Below are 25296 nucleotides of genomic sequence, written 5' to 3'. Positions count from 1 at the left end.
TAATTATCAAAGTACAAATCTTAAAGTGGCAGTGACACACTTCATTAGTAATACATTGCCAGCGATCGGCTGTCTACGCTTGATCCTGCACGATTTTTTGCATTGCCTGATAAAAAAGCAACGATCACCACAGCAGCAGAATACCGCAGAAAGTGCCATAAAAGGACCCGCCCACAAAATGGCTGCCTGTTAAAGAGTTCATTCAAGCTATTCTAGTAGAATTGTTAGCACATTGCATATTTATCATCCCGTGCACCCGGCGCACCTTCCAGCGGATCCCCTGAGGATTTCATTATTCGGCAAATTACACATTCAAGAATCAAAAAATATCACCGGACGGTTTCTTTCACCAAAACTCAAAAAAAAAAAATTGGTGTCATTTGAAGTACTTGATGAAGAGTGGCGCCGGGAGCCTCCGGTGGACACTGTATATTGGACACTGATTGTATTCGCAGGGCCAGTCAGACCAGGCGTACCGCACCGCAGAGATGTGGCTGCATCCTTTGAACGAGACTGTGACTACTTTAGAGGACACCAACTCCACTGCAGCCGAGACCCAGATGTAGTCCCATTCTCCGTACATGTCGGCTCCAGCGCTGCAAAATACCTGTCGGAGAAATGAATACCCCCGTTATGCTAACTGGGAGGGGACATTGGCCACACAAGAGCAGTGCACCCCCTCTATATACAATGGAAGGACACTGATGGGATCTGCATCTCCTGGTATCATCACCATCCTGGCACCACAAGTGTGGGGCTCCGAGGCTCGCGGTTCGGTTTTCTCACCTCGAATATGTTGTCACAGGGGTAAGTGATGAGCAGCTCCTGGTTGTAGGTTATGTTCATGTATGAATAGGCGTAATAGATGTCAATCAAGGCTGGGAAAGGACCCTGGAAAGTGACGCGCCGATCACCGTATGCGACGGCTCGTGCCCCCAGATACAGTCTGTATGCCACAGTCTGCTTATCCCGTGGGTGAACGCTGAGGGGCAAGGGAACAACATACAGTTATATATAGTATAAGATATACAGGGGTACAGAACATGGGGACAGAGCAATAACACTCTGACCAATGGGGTGAAAGGACAAGGACATGCTAAAACCTGGGGTGCTGGGGGGGCAGGACAATGTTACACTGACAACTGGGGGGACAGAAAAATGGCACACTGACACCTGGGGGGGGACAGGACAAGGGCACACTGACACGTGGTGGGGACAGGACAAGGGCACATGGACACCTGGGGCAACAGGAGAAGGACACATGGACATCTGGGGCAACAAGACAAGGGCACATGGACACCTGGGGGGGGGGGGGGGGACACAGAAAAATGGCACACAGACACCGGGGGGGACAGAAAAATGGCACACGGACACCGGGGGGGGGGGGGGGGGGACAGGACAAGAGCACACTGACACCTGGATGGACAGGACAAGGGCACACTGACACCTAGAGGAACAGGACAAGGGCAGCCTGACACCTGGTGGGACAGGACAAGGGCAGACTGACACCTGGTGGGGCAGGACAAGGCCACACTGACACCTATGGGGGCAGGACAAGGGCGCACGGACACCTAGGGGGACAGGACAAGGGCGCACGGACACCTAGGGGGGACAGGACAAGGGCGCACGGACACCTGGGGATAGGAAAAGGGGGTACGGACCCCTGGGGGGACAGGACAAAGGCACACGGACACCTGGGGGGACAGGACAAGGGCAGATTGACACCTGGGGGGAAAGGACAAGGGCGCACAGACACCTGGGGGGACAGGACAAGGGCACACAGACACCTGGGGGGACAGGACAAGGGCGCACGGACACCTGGGGGGACAGGACAAGGGCACACGGACACCTGGGGGGACCGGAGAAGGGTGCACGGACACCTGGGGGGACAGAACAAGGGTGCATGGACAGAAAAATGGCACACTGGCACGACAGGAAAGGGGCACAATTACACCTGGGGGGACAGGACAAGGGCACACTGACACTTGGCAGGACAGGACAGGGGCACACTGATACTTTGGTGAAACAGGACAAGGATCCACTGAAACATGCGGAGACAAGGTCAAGGACACTGACACTTGGCGAGGGGGAGGACAATAGCACAAGTAAACTTTGGGGAGACAGGACAAGTATACACTGACACTTGAGGGGGACAAGACAAGGACATGCCAACACTTGGTGGGGGAACAGGGACATCCTGACACTTAGGGGGATAAGGACATGCTGACATTTGAGGGAACAGGAGAATGGCGCACTGACACTTGGGGGGCAGAAGGTTTATATAGTACAAATAGTCATGTTTTTGTAGTTTTACCTGTCACACGGAGAATACTCATCCCCAAGATCCATAGCAACAGCCATGAATGTATTGGGCATCTTGGGGTTCGGGGCATAGCCATAGCCAGCTGTTTGATGCCATCTGATTTCTGGGAAGTTGTCATTTGGAATGTTTTTCCGGCGTGTGCTGAGCTGTAGAGAACCAGAACATAAAGCTCAGCTCTATAGTGCGCCCCTCCTCCACAATATCCACCTGTCAAATGGCATTACCTGCACAAATCCAAATGGGAAGGTGAGGTCTGTTTGCCCCAGGGACCCCTCATGGAAGGATCGCCTCCAGTCCTGGATAAGAGCCGGGAAAGTACAATTGTAGAGATCTGTATTTAAACCAGTGTTCGCCTCCCCTAAATACAAGACACCATTGGGGTCATAATGCATCAGTAATGTCTATTAGATGGGGTGGACAGATGGAGCAGAATGGTGTGCGGCATCTATGACATGAAGCAGAGAGGTGTGCAGAGTATAACAGATGTAGCAGAGTAGTGCATGCCATTTGTTAGCTGGAGCAGAGAGCTGTGCACAGCGGAACAGGTGAGCAGTGGGTAATATGGAGAGGTGTCTAGTGTCCATCAGATGTAGCAGAGCAGTGTTTGGTATCTATCAGATGTAGCAGACCAGTGTTTAACATATATCAGATGTAGCAGACCAGTGTTTGGCATGTAGCAGAGCAGTGTTTGGCATCTAGCAGATGTAGCAGACCAGTGTTTGGCATCCAGCAGATGTAGTAGACCAGTGTTTGGCATCTAGCAGATGTAGTAGACCAGTGTTTGGCATCCAGCAGATGTAGTAGACCAGTGTTTGGCATCCAGCAGATGTAGTAGACCAGTGTTTGGCATCTAGCAGATGTAGCAGACCAGTGTTTGGCATCCAGCAGATGTAGCAGACCAGTGTTTGGCATCTAGCAGATGTAGCAGACCAGTGTTTGGCATCCAGCAGATGTAGTAGACCAGTGTTTGGCATCTAGCAGATGTAGCAGGGCAGTGTTTGACATCTAGCAGATGCAGAAGACCAGTGTTTGGCATCTAGCAGATGTAGCAGACCAGTGTTTGGCATCTATCAGATGTAGCAGAGCCGTGCATGGTATCTATTAGAAGGAATAGAAATGTGTGCGAAGTGTAACAGATGGAGGGTAGAGGTGTGTAGCGGTCATTATATGTACAGTAGCAAAGTACAGTGTGGCATCTATTAAATGTAGCAGAGAGGTGTGCAATGTGGATCAGATGGTTTCGAGAGGTGTGTGGGGATGTGCCAGATGTACTAATTAAAGGGGATCTCCGGTTACCATCTGACATCCCTTTCATAGCGCTCACTGTAGTAAAATAATTGACAAAACATGACTTACCTCTCCTCTACTACCGGGATCTGGTGCTGCACTGTGGTCCCAGTGTCTGTTTTGACAGCTGACGTCATCAGAAGTCAGATGGCTGCTGTAGCCATCCCCGTTCTGCGCTCCTGACATCATGGCACCCAGGACGTGAGCGCCGATAGCAGGAGAACCAACGGTGACACTGCTGCCTCCGATTGGTTATCTGACTTCCAGTGATCTCAGCTGTCATAACACTAGGACCACGGCAGGGCTGCAGCGGTGGGGGAGGGGTTAATACTGCTCAGTTTGTTATTTTAGTAAAGTGGGCGCTGTTAAAGGGATATTGTCCGGTAATGACACAACCCCTTTAAGTTAGGGTGTAGTGCACTTGAGATGAATTGGGGAGGTATAAAGTCTTTATTTTGCACCTTGATACCATATGGCTCCCTTTATGGTCATGTTCAGGAGGGGATGGATCATGGCGTTCCACAGCACGGAGTGTTCACACGGACCACCTGCCATAGCCGCAGCGTCATGACATCTGTAGGAACACAGTTGGAAGTGTTTAGCCTCAGCTAGGACTTTTCCTTGTATTAAATTACAGTTTATGTAATCGTCCCTCAATCCCGATGATTCCTTATAGGGAAAAAGATGCACAATGGGAGTTCTGTCACGGCTGGCTGATGATTTACATTTAAAGCGTACCTGTTGGTGACTCTTCAGAATAAGTTGCCGTGTGTACATGAGGAATAACAGTAATTCTGGCTATTATATAGCATTCTTCACTAGTTTTTTCCTTTGCAGGCTCCATTTCCAATTCTCAGTTTTCCCTGAGCTGGTGGGTGAAGACTAGCTGCTGTGATGTCTCCATATACAGTACAGAGAGATCTTGCGGCCCTACTGTATGTTAACTGTATCGTATACTGAGAAGCAGCAGCATGGAGGACGTTATAGAAAACTGTGAGGTAAGAAAAAAATAGAGCTCACCCTCTATAGAGGGACCCCACAGCCAGGTCTTTAGTGGGTCAGCTGACCTTATACTTTTTGGTTATGTGAGTAGTATGTGATATGTATCTTGGTTTAACCCTTTAGTGACCAAGCTTTTTTTTCGTTTTTCCATTTTCTTTTTTTCCCTCCCTCCTTTTAAAAAAATCGTAACTTGTTTATTTATCCATCGACTTCGCTGTATGAGGGCTTGTTTTTTGCGGGATGAGTTATATTTTTAAATGATACTATTTACTGTACCATAAAATGTACTGAAAAACTTTTTTAAAAATTCTAAGTGGAGAAAAATGAAAAAGAAAAACGAAATTCCGCCATCTTTCATCTTTCTACGGCGCACAAACTGCAACAAAAATGGCATGATAACTTTATTCTATGGGTCAGTACGATTACTACGATACCAAACTTATATAGTTTAAGTATAGCAAAGATATCTGTCAGCAGCACCAAATTTAAACCCTCATGAGGGGCGAATTTATGCAACAGCTGAAGTGCCCAGGAGACCAAATCTTACTCCCGAAGAAAGTATCCAAAATAAAGAAAAGGCTTCAGCAGCATTAACGGTGCCAGTTAACGAGCTTGAGAAAGGCCAAGATGGCCGAAACATTGCCTTTCTATATGTGATGGAGGCATAAAATCTACGTTGTTAATTGGCACCGTTAACCCTTTGCAATCCAATTTTGGATTCAGGGTTTCCTAGAGGGCTTTCTCTTTCTGCCATTATACAATGGCGCCATCAGCTGGCTAGAGCCAGTACTGCGGTATGGGACATGCTAGAGAGGTCCCCGACAACAGAGCGGCCAGTAACATACAGTAAGAATACCCTGCCGGATATTTTCTAACATCAGAGCTGTATAGGCTTCAATCAAAATGTCTTCAGATGTCAGACTGTGGATTGGAAAGGGTTAATGCTGCTGAAGTCTTTTCTTTATTTTGGAAACATATAGTTTGTTTTTTTGCTGTACTACTTCTATTTTTTTTCAAAGACAGTTAATTTTTTAAAATTATTTTGTGCCATCATCTTTTATATTTCTATCGATATAGCAGTGAGGGGGCTCATTTTTTGCGGGATGTCTTGTAGTTTGCGCTGGTACCATTTTGGAATACATACGACTTTTGGGTGGCTTTTTATTGCATTTTTCCTTTGAGACAGGGCGTTCTTTTTTTTTTTTTTATTTTGGACGACGTTCACCTTGCGGGGTAAATATTGTGTGACTTTGATAGAGCAGACTTTAATGGACGTGGCGATACCAAGTATGTATTTTTATTTTATTGTTTAGATTCTTTTTTTTCTACTTTTATTACTTTTTTTTAAGAATTAGTAAAACTTTTATTCTTTTTTTTTTTTTTAGTCCCTATAGGGGACAACAACTTGTGATGCTTTGATTGTTCCTGCAGTATGATGTAATGCCATAGCATTACATCATACTGTGATCTGACAGGCAGTCTATATAGCCACCCCACGCCTGTGTGAGGGAGGCCTGACTATCTCTATGGCTCCACTAGTGATGAAATGAGCGGTCTGTATGATCTGTAAAGTGTGTATATGGGAGTATAATGTGTGGGTGTACTATATATATATATATTAAACATGGTCATTAAACATACATTCATTGCACCAAAAGTAGGTTGGTTCCTGACTAGAGATGAGTGATCACGCTTGGATAAGGCAGTTACTCGAGCGAATATCGCTCTACTCGAGTAACTGACTACGCGCCTGAGCATATACGGGAGGTGGAGGGGCGACACGGGGGAGCAGGTGGGAGCAGCGGGGAAAGAGAGAGAGATCTCTCTCACTCTCCCCCCCACCGACCCCCCCACATATGCTCGGACGAGTAGTCAGTTACTTGAGTAACTGCCTTATCCGAGCGTGATTGCTCATCTCTATTCCTGACATAATACAACTTGTGTAATGCGGCTACAATAATGCAGTGTATGTGAGCGCTCTGTGCCATGTCTATATATGTTTAACATGTACTGTATATTTATATATGGTGAATAGTTAACACTTGTGACGTTTGAGGTACAAAGGCTACATCCATAATTGTATCAGTAGGAACTGCTGCACTGCAAGTCCATTGTGATTTATCATCGCGACATCCGGTTGAGATGTCAGTATGATCTGATCTACTGTTCATTCTATTCATTTCGTTACACTTGGATGGCTCTATTGTGTAGCAAATGTTTAATTAGAGCATATAGTACTGTGACATGAATGTACCCTGCGAATGACATGTAAAGTAAATGATAAGTAAATAGTGCAAATTGTACATTTATACACACACTGACCACATATCTCACATAGCTGAAGTCTACATATCATGCAGACAGCTCAGGACATCAGTAGCGGAGTCATAGACAGCTAGAGGGATGAGTAGAGGATAACCCTCTATTTGCCTCACCTGCTGTTTGAAGACCCCCTCGCTCTCCTCCCTGTTCTGACTGCTGAGCTGCTGTAACTTAAGACGGGACAAATGTCGGGCAACCGATGCCTGACACTCATCCCTGTGTGTCCTCGCTCCCGTGTTGTTGCACAGGAGCTGGTAGTGCTGGCTCGCTCACAGAGCGGCCAGCAAGGGGGCGGGGAGGCTGCAGGAGATTTTACTCCTCTCGCTCCCCCGCCCCTCTCCATTGACTTAACATAGCGGCTGTTTAAAACTGAACAGGCGCTATTTACAATGAGTGATCAGCTCATCATCCAGCTCCATATGCAGCATAAACTATGGACGATAAGCAGATCTCTGGTCACTCTCTGTAAACAGCAGCCGTTCAGTAGTGAACTGCCGCTATGTTAAGTCAATGGAGAGGGGCGGGGGAGAAAAATTTCCTCCAGCCGCCCCGCTGTGAGCCAGTGTTCCTAGCTCCTGTGCAGCAGCACGAGAGCGAGTATGTGTGGGGACGAGTGACGGGCATTGTTTGGCCAACACTCGTCCCGTCTAAATGGGCCTTTATTGCAATGCAGGAGAGGAAGGGGGATGCAGGATTAGTATGCAGAGAAGGCCTCTTTCACACAGGCTACAAGATCTCCCTACAAAACACATGTATCTGAAGCCCATGGTTTCCAATGGGTTCTTTCACACAAGTGATGTTTTGTAGCCTGAAAGAACCCATTGGAAACCATTGGCTTCACATACATGCGTTTTGTAGCGATATTTTGTAGCCCATGTGAATGAGGCCTTAGACAAAGGAAATAATTAGTACAGGGGTCTATGGGCAGGGGAAGCAGGAAGAACTTAACACCCCATTATTCTGGCTCGATTTGTGCCAAAAACTGGATTACACATCTTCTTCTATATTTCTTATGTATTTAAAGCCTCATTCACACTGCGATGCGATTTTACGCTGGCCACATCATGGCCGAAAATCACATCAATGAAGAATAGCCGCGAGATTAATTTGTGTCCATTCACAGAGTCGTCTTGCGGGAAAAATACGCTGCAGCGTGGAATTCCGTCGGTCAGCAAAAATCCTCATAATGACTTCTAATGCCTAAAGAGAGTAACCTGTCTTCTCTCCCGAGTGCCGGGCGCAGGTAATCTCCCTCACCCTTCTGTTTTTTTCAGCTCCCATAGGAGTTTATTCGAACCTCCAATGTTTTTCGTCAAACGACAGCTCACCGAAAACGGTTGACGATTTGACGTTTTAACAATACGATCACAGAAAATGGCCGTTACTTACTGAGTGAGGAGTGCATATAGATGCATCCTCCTCTCACCATGCAGGTAGCTGACTACCAAATGGAGGAGCCAATAACACCTGTGCAGGACACCGATAAAACAACCACTCACACTGCCTCCTGATAATGAGGGGGGTGGATGCTTGGCGTATACTACCACACATGGTGGATACAGGGTGCCAGACCATTCTGATACATGTAGTTCACCATGCAGACCAGCAACCTATTAATGACGCCATGATAATTCGGCGGGTTGCCCTGCATTTCCTTCAGTGAACCACATTGGTACTGCCACCCTGGGCTCCCCCTGGAGTCTTAAAGGGGTTGTCCCGCGCCAAAACGTTTTTTTTTTTTTTCAATAGCCCCCCCGTTCGGCGCGAGACAAACCCGATGCAGACGTTTAAAAAAAGAAACGGATAGTACTTACCCGAATCCCCGCGCTCCGGTGACTTCTTACTTACCTTGTGAAGATGGCCGCCGGGATCTTCACCCTCGGTGGACCGCAGGTCTTCTGTGCGGTCCATTGCCGATTCCAGCCTCCTGATCGGCTGGAATCGGCACACGTGACGGGGCAGAGCTACGAGGAGCAGCTCTCCGGCACGAGCGGCCCCATTCAGAAGGGAGAAGACCGGACTGCGCAAGCGCGTCTAATCGGGCGATTAGACGCTGAAGATTAGACGGCACCATGGAGACGAGGACGCTAGCAACGGAACAGGTAAGTGAATAACTTCTGTATGGCTCATAATTAATGCACAATGTACATTACAAAGTGCATTAATATGGCCATACAGAAGTGTATAGACCCACTTTGTTTCGCGGGACAACCCCTTTAATGCCACACTGCATGTGAATGATAGATAATAAATGCAAGGCATTGGTTGGATGTTGGCCAAGATACATGAGCCCACTAACCACGTCACGGTTCCTTGCCTTGTAGTGGGTCCCTACACTAATATAAATGCGTCACAGAAGGGGAAATAAAAAATTAAAAACAATCACAGAAAATGGCCGTTACTTACTGGGTGAGGAGTGCATATAGATGCATCCTCTCACCATGCAGGTAGATGACTACCAAATGGAGGAGCGAATTACACCTGTGCAGGACACCGATAATCGGTGTAATCGGTTGACGATTTGATGTTTTAACAATACGATATTTTTTACGCGTCTGAAAATCTCCCCTGTGAATGAATGTATTGGGATCCAATGCTTCATATGGTCACGATTTTCGGATGACATTTTATCGCCACATAGAAATGCTCATGTGAACGAGGCTTTCGGGTTAGTTCACACATCGCAGATACGCTGCAAAATTGCAGCTGCAGATTTGACTCCGAAATTCCACAGCAATGCACAGTAAAGCGTAACTAGATGAAGGCCGTCTCATACTCATCAGTCACCTCCTCTGGATTATCTCCTCAGGGGTCTTGGACAGCCCACATTTTGACAGCGCTGTTTTTGATGACCAAGCTTCAACGGGAGTCCCTCCCCACGCGGATACCACCAGTCCTATTGGATACGTCAACCTTCGTGCCAAATGTCGTCCAAAGAGCCAGCAGACCGCAGAAAAATATGTGAATTCACCATGTCCAAGGTTTTCTATCAAAAAAATGTATGTTATTATGATGACTGGATAAAACACTGCAAATTCATAAAGGACCAATTCAGTCGTATGCAACGTTTTAATACACTTTGGGACAAATTCGCTATTGGAGTTGTGCCAGAATTATGGTGAAGTTGCATCTTTTTGGCGCAAATCAATGTAGGCAAATTTTACTATTGATTTGCGCAAAAAAGAACAGATGTTGCACCTATTGTTTCACTTTTCAAATATCTAGAGAAGAGGGTGGGATTTGGTGAGTCGGGCTTTTAGACAGAATTAAAAGGGGTATTCTCATTGCAGCTTTTCATAGCCGAGATGGGAAACCGCTGTTATAGTTACCAGCAACCTGGCCGTAACTACGAACACAGTGAGGGCTTCAGAGCAGCACTGTTTCCATAGTTCCCAATGAAGTGATTAGGAACTGCGGAAACAGCGAAGCAAAACGCACTACGCTTTTTCTATAATTCAGGGACCTGGAAAGGGGTAGTTGGGGGTTCTTGCTGCACCTAACGCATAGGAGTTATATCTATTTGGCTTAAACCCCTTCTTCTGCATATTTTTGCGGCACCTTTGAATGCTGGTAGATTTCTTTCCTTTCTTTTGTTCGATTTGCTGAAATTGCCCCAACTGGAGGAAAAGAAACAAGTACTCCAGGAAAAAAGTGGCATCAACAATTCCCCTGATGATAAATCCCCCCCCCCCCCTTCCTCGCCCTCATCCACCGCCCCTTAATTTTCAACACTATTTTCAAAACCTCTGCTTTCTGACAGTGATTAGGGACATTCTTGTTTGCATTCATATGCTGAAAGCCTGCGCAGACCTAATGCTTAGCACACAGCTGATTTTGTTACAATTGTATCCAGTGTAGGCAATCATATGGGAGTTTATATGGAGTCCAGACTGATACATTTTACCTGCACTGAGGCGGTGTAAGAAACTATGAGGACCACAGAGAGAGCTATAGGCCCCCTGCACACGGGCGGAAATTCTGTGGCGGGATTTCCCGCAGAATTTCCACCCCTGCAGGCCTACATAGGATTGCATTGCAAAACACAATCCTATGCAGACGTGTTCTATTTCTGTGCGGGTCTCGCAGAGCCCCACACAGAAATGTCTTTCCCGGCGCCCCGGCTCTGCGCATGCGCCGGCTGGCCGGCAGTCGGCACATCAAAGAGCCGGAGCTGCGGGAGAGGTGAGCGCCGCACTGGTCCCTGCAGGGGTCAGGTCAGGTCCTGCTGCGAGAATTCTCACAGCGGGATCCAACCCGGCCGTCTGCAGGCGGCCATAGAGAGAAAATAGAAGATAAAGAAGAAAAAGAGACCCGAGAAATAGAACAGAGAGAAGAAGTAGGGTGGACACCCACTACCGATATTTTCCCTGTGATGCCACAGCGATGATTATGAAACCAATGATTTTCAATGGTTTCATACTCAATTGCGATGTTTCAGTAGAGCTTTGCTTCGCAGAGACGAAATCTGCAATATCGCTCAGTGTTTTCAATGGGGCCGGCAGCAGCGCCAACCCCACTGAAAATGTAGGAAGTATATCACGGACTTCTGCCACAGCTGTGACAGCTGTGAGAGGAGTTTCCTCTATGGCAGAATCCCCTGCCACAGCTGTGGCAGAAGTCCAGGATGCTATCCTATTGCTTTCAATGGGGTCGGCCCCATTGAAAGCAGTGGGTTTTAGGCAACCTCCGCCTAAAAATCCCCGCCTCCTGAAAGGACTATGCTGATTGGCTGAATGCTCAGCCAATTACAGGCAGAGCTTAGCTATTCATTAATGAATGGCTAAGCGGTGCCTGTAATTGGCTGAGCCAGCCGAAGGATGCGCCTGAGCGGCAGAGAGGTGAGTGTGTATATATATTTTTTTTTTACCAGCTAGGAAGGATTTTCAGGGAAGGGCTTAAATTTCAAGCTCTTCCCCGAAAATCATGCTGCAGGGGTTGCCTAATACCCACTGCTTTCAATGAGGCCAGCAACAGTGGCGCCGACCCAATTGAAAGCAATGGCATAGCATCGTGAACTTCTGCCACAGCTGTCACAGAGAATGAAGAGCAAGTGAGCAGAGAGCAAGACAGAAGAAAGAGAGTGAGAAGAGAGAATGGCTCACAGAGGATCGTGTACACCTGAAAAAACTAACAATTTAGGTCATCAGGAGTTTTCAGCCTTCAGATGTAAACTGATGCAAGCAGAGAGGTATGATATGGTGAGGCAATTAAATGTACAGCATACTATAAAGTTACAGAACATTTAATTACAATAATTAAGCCTTATTTACACAAAACTGGACCCTCTTAGGGTGGTCCCACATCCGTGTTGAAACCCCCGGCCCGAGGTTCTATCACATATATGGCTGGAAAAAACAGAAGAAAAAGCGCTGCATGAAGCTTTTTTTCTTCCGTCCAAAAGTCAGGCAGCTGGGCGAAAAGCAGACGGACCCCATTATAGTCAATTGGGTCCACCCAGCGCTTTTCGGTTCCGTCCAGAGACAGAACCATTCGGCTGCGGGGATTCCCCTTTCCTGCTCCCCGAACAGAGCAGGAAAGCGGAATCCCTAACACAGGTGTGAAAGCACTCTTACAATCTCATTGTCCTGCTAACATTAACATGGCACTTATAGTTGAACGAGAAGATGCTTACGCTTATTGGGGACTGACCACTCCAAATCCACATTGGCAAGGTCTAGTAGTTCTGTTTTAGATGTCTCATGTGAGGTGGTGAACAGCCGGACGTTTGGGTAATCGGCGGCTCGTGCCAGCTCCTGACTGGCATTGAAAATCTGAAGAACAGAAAATGAACTGAAAGTGAAGATGCAGAGAGATCAAGGAGGTGGCTGATAATTGGTTTTTAGGATCCATCTACCTGGGATACGGTCATCTCCATATTGCTCTGCCCCCCACAAACCCAAACATCTCCAAATAGAATGTCATCCAGGTGGATACTAAGAACTTTTTGCTTGAAGCTGTGTTGGGCGATCAAGTGATAAGGCCCCCCGTAATCCATGGGGTCCAGCAGCACCTTCCAGACTCCAACATCACCTGAAGGTCAACATGAAAGGCAAAACATAAGGGTCTTGAACACCCATGCAAATCTCCCACAAAAAGATGTTATCCCCTATATATATAGAATCACAAGAACGGGGGAGAGATCTTAAAAATTATGAGAAATTGAAACAAGTCTGTTAGAAAGTTGCATAACACTTGCAGCACTTCAGTAGGGATACATTCACACTGCGTTTCCCATTTATGTCCAGCGTCCCATCGTGGCTCATGTCTGAAATCCCAGAAAAGGTATCTGGATGGAATTCCTGGATGTACTGTAAGCTATCTCACCCGTGATTGACAGTGGCTGAAATAGAGACAATGTCTAAGTGAATGCATTATGCCTGAGGAAGAACCTGAGAGGTTGGAAAGCTCGCTATAACATCGTGTATTTTTGTTAGCCATTAAAAGGTTTCATATCTACAAGATTTCTTGGTTTCTCTTGCTGGGAACAATCGCATTTTGTATCTAATGTGTATTATTTACAGCTGAACTTCAAAAAAGTCAGCCAACCTTATACCTTTGCCCATTGCCCTTTTACATTTACCATTGACATTCACCGCCGTCTTTGAGAAGATATTCATTCCTTGCAGAAGTGTCACCGTCACCGAGGCTCCCACTTCTCCATACCCCCATACAACTGCCTGGGCTGGCTTCTGCTGCAGAACCATGTGGTCTCCATAATAGGATGCAAATCTGAATATGGCATCTGGAACAAACACAAAGCATCATGTTACAATAACACCCCTTGTAGTCCTCTACTTCTTTATTTTAGAACTTTTTTTTCTCATTGACTCTGAGGAAGCAAAATCCTGAACTACCCAAGAGAACTAGTGCACTGCTTTGTGTGACTATGACACAAGTTGGCAGCAGAGGGCAGTGTGGCTACATCTTGCAGTGGGAGGGTACCAAAAATGTTTCACACCAGCAAACCTGTTCTGCAAACTTCTTTTCTAACTAGCAAACCTGAAGGTTTTTAAAGGATTTTGGTGTTAAAGCCTTTTTTTTTCGAGCGAATGGGGGTCTTCCTCTAATAGCCCATGGCAGCCAAATTGGTCATAACGAATGTTCATTAATTATTCCTCCATTCTTCACTACAAATTTTTCATGGAAGGCATAAGGGAGTGACTTCAACCCCTATTTAACTAGGGGGTCTGCAATATAAGAAGGAGTTATCCTAATCTTTATATGCATCTTGCACCATTAAAAGCATGTCAGTGCGAGGAGGCGTCCTGATGTCAAGTGAAGAAGTATGGGACTGAAAGAGTTAAAAATGAAGCAATAAGAGGAGGATGCAAATCAGGGCAGATGTTACAACCTCAATAAAATTCTTAGGTCAGCAGATGTGCAAACACCCCATCAGCCCCTCCTGTACAGGAATCAATCAGAATATACAAAAAAAAACGAAACCAGGAGGGATCTCTGATGCAGAACGTCCATCTAACTCGGTATCTTTCCCTTTCAGGGTATTGTATCCCCAACCAGTCTTCGTATTGAAGATATGTGTTATGATCAAGGCAGCCAGTATTCTGCGAGGCCCAACCCTCGGCCTGATCTCAGGATTTCTTTGTAAATTCTTTCCAGAGGTCTGTTCTATTTCAATAAATATTCCAACTTACAGTAATAGAAAATTGTTTAAAGGGGTATCCCCAAAATTGACTTTTAACACCTATGCAAAGGATAGGTGAGGTGATAAAACTCTGATTGATGATGGTCTCACCGATGGTCCCTTGTCCTCCTCTCCTCCTCACTGTGAGCTCACTGCACCCCGGCAGTGAGGAGGAGTCTGAATGGAGAGGTAGTCTAGAGTACATGTTGCTACTCCATTCATCATCAATAGCCAATATTTAATACTTTAATCTCCCCCTCATTGAGGAGCTGTAGCAGGTTCAACAATAAGGAGGAGAGGGGACCATGAAAACTGGTGGGGGTCTCATTGGTGAGCCCCCCATCAATCAGACTTCCTATGGATAGGTGAAAAAAGTAAATTTTTAGATTACCCTTTTAAAATTAGTTTCTATATATTGTTGAGCGGCCTCACTTAGGGTCCGTTTACATTCATTCACATTCACTGTATAAGTGACTGAGAACGAATGAATGAGCGTTATTAAAACTGAATGATATGTGAATGAGCCACCCATGATTTTTATGCCTTCAGAAAATGAGTGACGAACAAAAAGCGAACGATTTAGCTTTCACACATTTGAAATATCTTTTGAAGGAATCGTTCCGTCTGAAAGGGTCTGACATAATTATACTGTACAGGTCTCATGTCTACAGGCACGCACGGATTCTGCATGGGAAATCCCACATGGAACTCGCCCGTGCCAGTGGCCAACGACCCTGCGTACCTGTCTGTGTCTTCTCTTTCTGCACTGCGGATGTGTGCAGAAGTGCCGGCCAGCGCTCATGCGTAGTACAGTTTTTTGTTGTTTTTTTTACTCCTGCTTTCTTTTGCGGAATCCGCGGCCCGTCCGGAATGTCAACTGCATACGGGCAGTGGATCGGGCGGCTTCCACTGACTTTAATGGAATACGGCCATGCGGAAACTGCAGTAAAACGGAGCATGCTGCAATTTTTTATTTGCGAGCAGAAATGGCAATTGGTTTCCTCTCGTGTGAATGAAGAATCATTTTTCCATAGCATGCTATGGAGGGTCATTGCTGCGGAATCCGGAGCGGAATGCCGTTCTACACTAAGCAGCAAAAATACGCCGGTAGACATGAGGCCTTAATCTGCAGAATGAGAGAAACTGTAACTAGTCTCCTAATCTGTCTTCCAGCTCATGTATTGTACAGAAGTCATCCGCACAGTACACAGAGCTCTCCAGTGACAATGGCCTCAGGTTATAATATTTTCGGCATACAATGGTCTTTTCTGGACAATGTAACTTGAAACAAGATTAATTGTACAATAGCAAACAAAGAAGAAAAGTCAAAGACCAAATGCCTCCAAACAAAACACATACCAATAATAACAAGCATTCTATAATATGTATCACATCTACCTCATATCCTCATGTAGAAATACCAGCCTGTCATTACTGCACATGATATATAAGGATATTCCTGCCTAATTGGGCTAAAGTGACTCATTATTTGCATTTTTTCTTTGCACTTTAGCCCAATTAGGCAGGAATATCTTTATATATTGTGTGTAATAATCATAGGCTGTATTATTTATATTATATAATGCCTCTAGCTGACATTTTCAATTACTTTTAAGGCCACTCTCAGACAAACGGATGTAAAAACACTGCGTTTTTTATGCGGTGCTTTTACTGCGTGCAAAGCTGCTTTTTTGTGTGCATTTGCCGGCGTTTTTAATGCATATTTTTGCACAGGAACAACGCAGGCAAGCTGATGACATCAAAACTTTTTTTTGCCCACCTGGCAGCATAGTAAACTGTGTAAAAAAACTCAGTATAAGGCTTGGTTCTCACGGGATGCAAATCCCGCGGAAATCTCACGGCTTGGCCGCGACGGAAAACCGCAAGATTTTCACGGGAGAGCCACAGCTTCAATACCCGCGGCATTTCGCTGCTGGTTATGGAGCGGTTGGGCCGCTGGCATTCCGCTGCGGCTTTCTCCATAAAGAGGAGAGCGGCTGCAGCGGGAAAAAAAAAAAGAAATGACATGCTGCGGCTGTCAATTCCGCTCCGCATCTCTGGTTCCACCCGGCTTTGCTGCGACGGATGGGCTGCCCTGTGGGGACGAGATTTTTGCAAAATCTCGTCCACATGTCTGGCTAATGCCAAGATTGGGAGCCGCGGGCAGAATTGCCGCACGGAAATTCCACGGCAATCCCGTCCCCTGTGAACCCAACCTTAGGCCTTATTCACACACGCGTTTTTACGTGGCTAATCTAGCCGTGATAAATAGCTCGCGACCGTGTGAAGCATTGGATTCAAATGCATTCCTTCACATGGCAGATTATTAGCCATGCAAAAACATCTGGAGAAGATAGAACAAAATACGCTGGCTGATGTTTTTATGCGGCCAGAAAAGATAGGTCTTGCCCTATCTTTTGGCCGCAATCAGCCGGCAGCTCCCATAGAAGCCCATGGAAGCAATCCTCATGTGAAAGAGGCCTTGGGGTGTGCATTTTGGGCATTGTGTGTGAGGGACCATTGAAAATAATGCAAAGTTTGTTGTAGCATATTATGCACATTACTTTTGCTTCTTGACAGATCTGCCCATAATGTGCGGCTGTTGATGGTATTTTTGAGTAGTGCCAGCCTTGTCGCTTTAACCTTGAATTAAAGGGAACGTGTTTGCTGAACAGAGGTTTTGTAACGGAGACATGACTAACTAATCTTATGTAATTTTTGAATGATGAACACAAAAATGACATTGAAAATGTGAGATTGGGTTTAGTTTGAAAGTTACAGAGGAAAAAGTAAAGAACGCCGAGTTTAATGATACTGATACACTACATTCTTCTAGCCTGGTGTACAGAAAGGGTCCTTTTAGATGAGCCGATTCTTCTCTGAACAAGTGAGTGACATCACTACGGGCAGAGGCATTGTGGGCTCGTTCAAACAAGAATCATTCAGAATTGTTCAGTTCTTCACATGCGCTGAAAGACCGAATGAGTGCTGTTTAAACCGAACGATAACACTGGTCAACAGTGAAAATCTTTCTGACTTGAAAATGGGTATTTCTAAATCATTTCGTTGTGGAAGAAACAAAAATGACATTGAAGACTTTGAGTTGGCTCTTGGCTCTGAGTTGTCGCCCATTTAATTTGGACTTATGAAGAACTTTGTAAAGGGGATGAACCGGGGTGGAGAAGCTTTTCAGGACCTCAGAAGACAATTTCCACAGCTCAGTGATGCTAAAGTTAAAGAAGGCGTCTTCATTGGTCCGCAAAGCCATGATCATCTTAAAGATAAAAACTTTGAGCGAGTTCTTCAGGGTCATGAGAAAGCAGTATGGGAGGCATGTAAAGATGTTGTGTATGGCTTCATGGGAAATCCAAGAGTTGACAACTACGTTGAGGTTGTGACTAAACTTCTTGAAAAGTACCATCGATAAGGTTGCAAGATGTCACTGCAAAATCCATTTCCTACATTCTCACCAGGACTTCTTCCCGGATAACTGCGGCGCCGCGAGTGACGAACACGGAGAGCAATTCCATCAGGATGTATCGAGAATGGAACAAAGGTATCGGGGAACATGGAGGCTTCTCTGCTGGCCGACTACTGGTGGACAGTGACAAGAGACGCCCCAGAAGAGGAGTACAAGCGACTGGCAAAGAGAATCCGCTCATGTGATTAAGCTCTTTCATTTGAAGTTAATGTATCTATAAGACCAGAGTTAGGCCGACTAAACAAAATATAACGTCCCATTCATTGTCCTCGCCCCCAAATTAGGGCAGTTTAGTTATTTTGAGAAAAGAAAGAACTTAAAAACGTATTTTTAGTATTTTGATTTGAGACTAGTATATCTTAAAAACCAGAGCTAAAAAACAAAATCGTGTTTCTCGATCCAAAATTAGAGTAGTTTAACTACTTTGAGAAAGGAAAATAATTTCAAAGTGCATTTTTGTTGTCCAGTGTAAGTGAATGAGCCAACAATGCCTGCAGAAAACGAACAACGAATGAAAAGTGAACAATTCTTGTTTGTCGTTAGATTGCTGGCTGCACTTAGACCAAGCGATTATCGTTCACTTTTGCTCGTTTGAACGATTTTTGGAATGATAATCGTTCCATCTAAAAGCACCTTTAAGGCTGATTTAGACACAACGGTTTTCGCTCAAAAATCGCTCAAAGCCATCTTTTGAGCGATAATCGTTGTATCTAACGACATTGACATTGTGCAGTTTTCGTTAAGCCGTCGCTGATTGCTGATCTTTCAGCATGCTGAAAGATCAGCGATCAGTCATCAGGAATTCACAGGGGAATACAGCTGATATTATTGTTTCAGCTGTATACTGCTCCCTGAAGACAGGCAGGGTATGAAAAACACAGCTGTCCCGTTGTGTTCTTCATCCTCCGCTCAGAGCGCTTGGCTGTATAACAGCTGGGCGCTCCGAGCAGAGAACAGCTGGATGCAGAAGACAAGTGGCCCCACTTGTCTTCTGCATCCCCCGCTCCGAGCCAAGGTGATCGCTCAATGTTTGAGGGGGGAGAGGGAGAGAGAGAGGGTTCCCCCCTGTTCCCCGCTGCTACCTCCTGCGCCACGCCTCCCCCCGCCCCCCAGCGCCCCCCGAATCTTTTCACCCGAGTACTGAAGTACTCGAAAATCGCGGTGCTCGATCGAGTAAATACTCGAAAAGAGTAGGTTTGCTCATCTCTAGAGGCAGTACATTACAGTTGTGCAAAAGTACCTTTGAAGAATCTCCATTCATCGTGATTATATGTGATGCCCAAAGCTGCCATAACACCATTGACATTGTTACATAAAGCGAGATCACCTTCTTCAGAACAGAGTTGCCCAAAGCATTGTTATCAGCAGCGAGAGTATTTTCTGCAATGTGATTCTATTGTTTTAACCCGGAGGCCAATAGTTCTGCTTTAAGGTGCATTTGCACACACAGATGATCGCCCGAAATGCATCAGAAACTGACAGTTCTGAGCAATCATTTTGCATAGGTACTAATGGACTAATCAGCCCTTTAATACTTCATGTGCATGTATTTAGAGGACAGCTGGTGGTCTGTTCTCTAAATACATAGCTATTGTTCTCCAGCAGGGCAGTGGCTGTTAACAGCTGTTAAAGAATGTTATCAGCGCTGCCCGCGGAGAACACACAGTGCGGTCCATCTTATCTTATGGATGAGGACTTCATGCAGACCTGAAGTCAGCGATGGACGAAAAGTGCATGGTAAGTGCACGATGGGCACACATTTACACACAACTACTATCACTTAAAAAATGGCTTTTGAGCGAATTTTGAGCAATAATCGTTGTGTGTAAAAGGGCCTTTATTCTTGGGCCATTCCAGATCCCTGATAAGATCACTGAGTCCTTCCTGTGTTATCTTGAGCTGCTCCTCAGAAACTTTGGGCACCAATTCTTCATCATCTGATGATAGCCCTGCCAATTTGTTCATGTCTGGTTCACCTGCATCACTCTTCATCGTACATTTGGGAGGGTTCATGGCCCAGGAGTAAGTAATCGGCATACTTGCTAATAGCAGCGGCAACGTGCTTGCGGCTGCTATTCGTTCACCCAATTTAACACTCATATAGCCCTGCTATTTTAGCGCGGCTATCTGGGCACACAAACAGCAGATTTGTGCGCCAGTTCACGCGATTCTCAGTCACGTTGTGGCCTTGACACAGCCAACCAAAAATAGCTACGCTCCTGTGAATGAGCCCTAAGGCTGTAGTCACACAAATGATTTTTCAGTGCAGGTTTTATCTGATATGGATGGAACTCTTACTGGAAAATAACCCACGGATTTTAATGTGTTAACTCACAAGTGCACCTATAGTGGGAGATCAAAAAACTGCAGCATGCCCTGTCTGAGTGATTCTCTTGCAGAATTGCCCATTATTCCTTATGGGAGGCAGAAAGAAAAATTGCATGATTTTGGCATGCCCGTGCGATGCAGTTTTACTATGGAAACAATATGCATGAAAAATCACATGTGCAGCAATGTACTTTTGTCGCACAACGCATCAGAATCGCATAAGAAAAAAAATTGCAGGTTTAAGAGTGTAATATCAGTCCAAGATCTCAGACTGATCTCACACTCATCGGTGTGAATACGGCCAAACCTGCACACCTTTATTTCACCCATTTTATATAGTCAGTAGTCAGTCCGCACCAGGAAGGGTTAACAGATATCATGTGATCCTCCCTGTCCGTCATAAGATCTCAAGCTGCGACTTCTCCTAAACAATGACTGGGTGGACGCGGAGTTCTCCCAGCCAAAAATAAACTGACTTTGACTGTGAAAGACTTTCCATTCACCTTACTTCTTGCTGGAGAAGAGCTTACGATCTATGATGTCCTTTCCAAATATGATGAGAATACACAGAATTGTCAGAAAGTTCCTATCCAACAACTTCCTGCTGTAGTAAAGGTCTATCAGTGGTCTGCAAACTGCGGTTCTCCAGCTGCCGTGGAACTACAACTCTCAGCATGTCCTGATAGCTGCATGGGTTATAAGAATGGATACATGCAGCATCTAGTGCTGTGTGGGTGACAGGGCACCGGAGATCCACCCCATCTACTGTAATGCTACATCCTGCAGTCTTGCTACAATGTATCACGCAGGAGGCTGATTGACTGGTCGGTACCTGCACTTGTGAGAAGCAGCAGAGCTTGCAGCAGCAGCAGCAGCGTCGCCGTCATGTCACCGATACTGGTGCTTCACCAGGATGTGCCTGGAAAATAGGAGGTGGAGTCCCTGAACAGGGGAGACCGTTCCAGACACTGCATTACTACACCCTCATTGCCAAAAACCAGCCCACAGCTAGAAGTTGTCGGAATGGAATGAAACTTTCTCAGTGTGATTGTAACTTTATTAGTAAGTGATTACAATCTCAGAGCAAAAGGAGAATTTATTGTGGATAAATGACTGCTTGAAGGGAGGCTCTAGTACCCTGTTGTACCGCCGCTAGCTTGGATACCAGATGTGATACAGGCAGGCATGGAGGCTCTAGTACCCTGTTGTAACCCTGCTAGCTTGGATACCAGATGTGATACGGGCGGGCATGGAGGCTTTAGTACCCTGTTGTACTGCCTCTAGCTTTGATACAGGATGTGATACAGGCGGGCATGGAGGCTCTAGTACCCTGTTGTACCGTCTCTAGCTTGGATACAAGATGTGATACGGGGGGGCATGGAGGCTCTTGTACCCTGTTGTACCGCCTTTAGCTTTGATACAAGATCTGATACAGGCGGGCATAGAGCCTCTAGTACCCTGTTATGCTGCCTGTAGCTTGGATACAAGATGTGATACTGGCGGGCATGGAGGCTGTAGTGCCCTGTTGTATCACCTCTAGCTTGGATACAAGATGTGTTACGGGTGGGCATAGAGGCTCTAGTACCCTGTTGTACTGCCTCTAGCTTGGCTACAAGATATGATACAGGCGTGCATGGAGGCTCTAGTACCCTGTTATAACGCCTCTAGCTTGGATGTAAGATGTGATATGGGCGTGCATGGAGGCATACAGGTTCTGTATGGTATCCTGCAGCATATCGCTCCACATTTGCTATAACTGAGCCTCTAGATTTTGCAAACTCGTAGGCTGTCGTATCGGTAACCCAGATGGTTCCATAAATGTTCTATTTCTGATAAATCTGGCGACCAGACGGGCACAGATGTGTGACAATGTTGTGGAGACATTCCTGTGACCCCCTTGTGTGTGCGGCCGAGCATTATCCTGCTGGAAGCCGCCATGAGAGGAACACATGTGGCTGCAGGATGTGCTGAACATATCGCTGAGCTGTCATTGTCCCTCGTACCACTACTAGATGTGATCGACCGTCATATGTGATGCCCTCCAAGATGCCCTCCAAGACCATCCCATCAGCATTGGGGGCAGTGTGCCGCTCCACAGCAAAGGGAGGATTGAGGCGCTCATCACTAGATCTCCAGACATGAATATGGCCGTTGTCAGTGCCCAAACTAAACTTGGATTTGTAGCTGAAAACCCAGTTCCACTTCATTGCAGTCCAGTTTTGTCAGGCACGACCCCACTGCAAATAGAGACGATGGTGGGTGTCAAAGGCAGTATATGGCTTGGGTGCCATGAGACCAAATGTCGTTCAGCCAAGCACCTGGAAATGGTTCCAACAGACACAGGGGCCTGTAGCGATGGCGCCACCTGTCTCTGGATGGTGGTTAATGAAACAGTTTGAGCTGGTCATGCTTGTCGGACGATCCACTCTACTGGTGGTCTGCCAAGGGCATCCTGAACCTGGTCACCTTGTGTGCCCTCACCCCTCCACTTCTCCCAAACCTCCTAACAGTCTGGTCAGAACGGCCAGTGGGGGACAGTTCATCGACATGACCATCCAACTTTTTTGCATCCCAATAATGCGCCCCTCTCAGACTCTGGTAACGGCTGAAATCTCTTCTCTGCATCGTAGAGGCCTCTAGTGCTCAACAAGCTCTACACAAGCAGAAGAAGAGGTCACTACATACAGGGAGCCTCCAAGAGCCTTTTATAGGCCAAGGGGGGGAACCACTTTTAGGGCGTCAGGTTACAAGACAGTTCATCTAATCACCACAACTCTCATCATTTGTATATCTGCCTGAGATGGAACTGGATGCAGAGCATGCAGAGTTTTTCAAAAAAAGAACAACTTCCCATCGGGGCTCTATTTTTCTGACTAAGAGTGCAATACTCATCAAAGCTGTAGGGTGCGGTTCACACAGAGCAAAATTGCCAAGGTATTTCTACTGCTTTCACAGTAGCAGCAAAATGGACAAGACTTTGAAAATCCCATCCACAAGCAGCTGAAATAACCCGCACCAAATCCGTGCTAGCGCTGTCTCCGCTGCAGAATTCACCCACTCTCAATGATGGGGTAAATTCCGCACAGTAATTTGCGATGAAACCCTTACCAAATGGTGCGGGTTTGGAGGTATGCATTCCGCTGTTGATCTGCAGCAGATCGCCCTCTGTGGACATTCCACTGTAAATCAGCCCCCGTGTGGACCCAGCAAAAGAAATCTCTGTTTCCAACGCTGGGACTCTGTGCACCCGGATCCTCCCTCTTCTGCAGACAATGGTGGAGTTCTAGCACATAAGGGTACATCAATCTTGCAGTCTGTACTTCTCTGTATTCCATGTAGCTGAATATGCAGCGTTCCATGAGAAGACCCCGGACACCTGACATACGTGGGGTGCTGGGAGGGTAAAGTGTTGGCTTATCATGGTGGCACTTACCAGACTCCTTCCCGGAGGGACACACGCAGCCAAGGCCAAGGTAACACTGCAGGCCACCTGGGACACCCCTAGGATAGGGAATGCCCATTAACAGGCTAACAGGGAGTTAATTGTCACGGGTGATGCCATCATTCCTACACACACCAGTATGACTCTCGGCGGATAATAAATTCACCAACAGACAGTTCTCAGTACTACGGGTCGCTAGGAACGGTTAAAGCCCGGTATATAATTTATTTGAAAACAGATAATACAAGGCAGTTCAATCTTTAGACTTTACAGTGCAGACAAAATGACTTCAGAATGTAGTACCTCCACATGGCTCTCATAAGCTCAAAGATACACGTGTGAACAGAGATTATTATCTTGCAGTATCTCCAGCCCGACTTCGAGAAGCGTGGGTGTGACAATTAAAGGGTGTACCTCTATACGGTGATCCAGGCTTCAAATGGCCGCATAGGAAAATCAGATGATTAAGTAGTACCTCTGCACTGGCATTGAGAAGAAGTAGTTACTTACAAAGGCTCGCTCACTCTTGGGGGCTTACTCCATTTATATCCTGTCTACAAGCGGCATGGGAAATCTCTCCTCCTCTTCCATCTTCACCACAGAGAGACTAAAGGTGCCTCCATGTGGCTCTGTGTTAGGTGGAACTCAGGTGTCTGGCAAGTTGGAAGCCCTCCTCCTGCTCTCAAACACTCCTCTCATACCACGTGACATTACATAATTGATACATTTACATGCAGGCTTTGGATTTTATTTGAAAGTTAACCTCTCAAGCGCTGCGGCTGTGCAACTAACATACTGGAAATGACAAGAGAAGTTTGAACAGTGCATCAACATGAGACAAACATGTATGACATTTATGGAGGGAACCAGGATGATGTACTGGGCCACTACAAATACAGTCTATTGTCCTCTGTAATCAGCCAATGCAGGGCAGGGAGAAGCCATCTGTAGGGAAGATTAATCTATTGCTCCCTGGTATTTTCAATGGGATGAGTAAGGGCATATGTATACCGGTGATATTCTAGTGCGAGTTCTGTTAGATTGCGATATGGATGGAACATGCACGGGAAAATAACCTATTCATACTATTTGTATGTGAGTCTCGCACAGAAAGAGAACATGTAATATGCAATGTCCAGTGGGTTCGCTCACATTTCCATATTTTGAGGTGCGCATTTCGGTTGATCTGTGGCATCATTTGGTACGTTGTGGCCAGAATCTTACAGATAATTTTTAATTATTGTTATTTTATTATTTTTAAGGTGATATTTTAAGCTTTTATTGATTTTTATGTAAAGAACAAAAAAAAACACAATTATTATAACTATCACTTATGTAATAACAAAACTATCTGTTACTGTAAAGAATAACAGCAGGAAGAGGTCAGAGCCTGAAGAGCGAAGCAGCCCGCACAGCCCTTCCTGAGCCCTTCCCCGCCCCGTAGCTCTGTCACATGACCGCCTGGTTGT

The 25296-nt window shown here is 46.0% G+C and overlaps 1 protein-coding gene across 1 annotated transcript; it reads right to left on the bottom strand.

Moving 5' to 3' along the window:
* On the bottom strand, positions 1-21311 carry LOC136632069 (sialate O-acetylesterase-like). The gene is made up of 10 exons (XM_066606672.1): positions 21218-21311; positions 13515-13676; positions 12789-12964; positions 12567-12705; positions 9722-9920; positions 4072-4184; positions 2548-2681; positions 2315-2469; positions 787-982; positions 1-607 (listed from the first exon to the last, which is right to left on the bottom strand). The coding sequence occupies exons 1-10, from the start codon at positions 21270-21272 to the stop codon at positions 377-379; spliced, it is 1560 nt and encodes a 519-aa protein (XP_066462769.1). The 5' UTR covers positions 21273-21311; the 3' UTR covers positions 1-376.
* Between the last annotated feature and the right edge of the window lie 3985 nt (positions 21312-25296).

The sequence above is a fragment of the Eleutherodactylus coqui genome, chromosome 6 (genome assembly GCF_035609145.1).
Source record: "Eleutherodactylus coqui strain aEleCoq1 chromosome 6, aEleCoq1.hap1, whole genome shotgun sequence".
NCBI lineage: Eukaryota > Metazoa > Chordata > Amphibia > Anura > Eleutherodactylidae > Eleutherodactylus > Eleutherodactylus coqui.
This window is presented reverse-complemented; position numbering and strand designations above follow the sequence as displayed.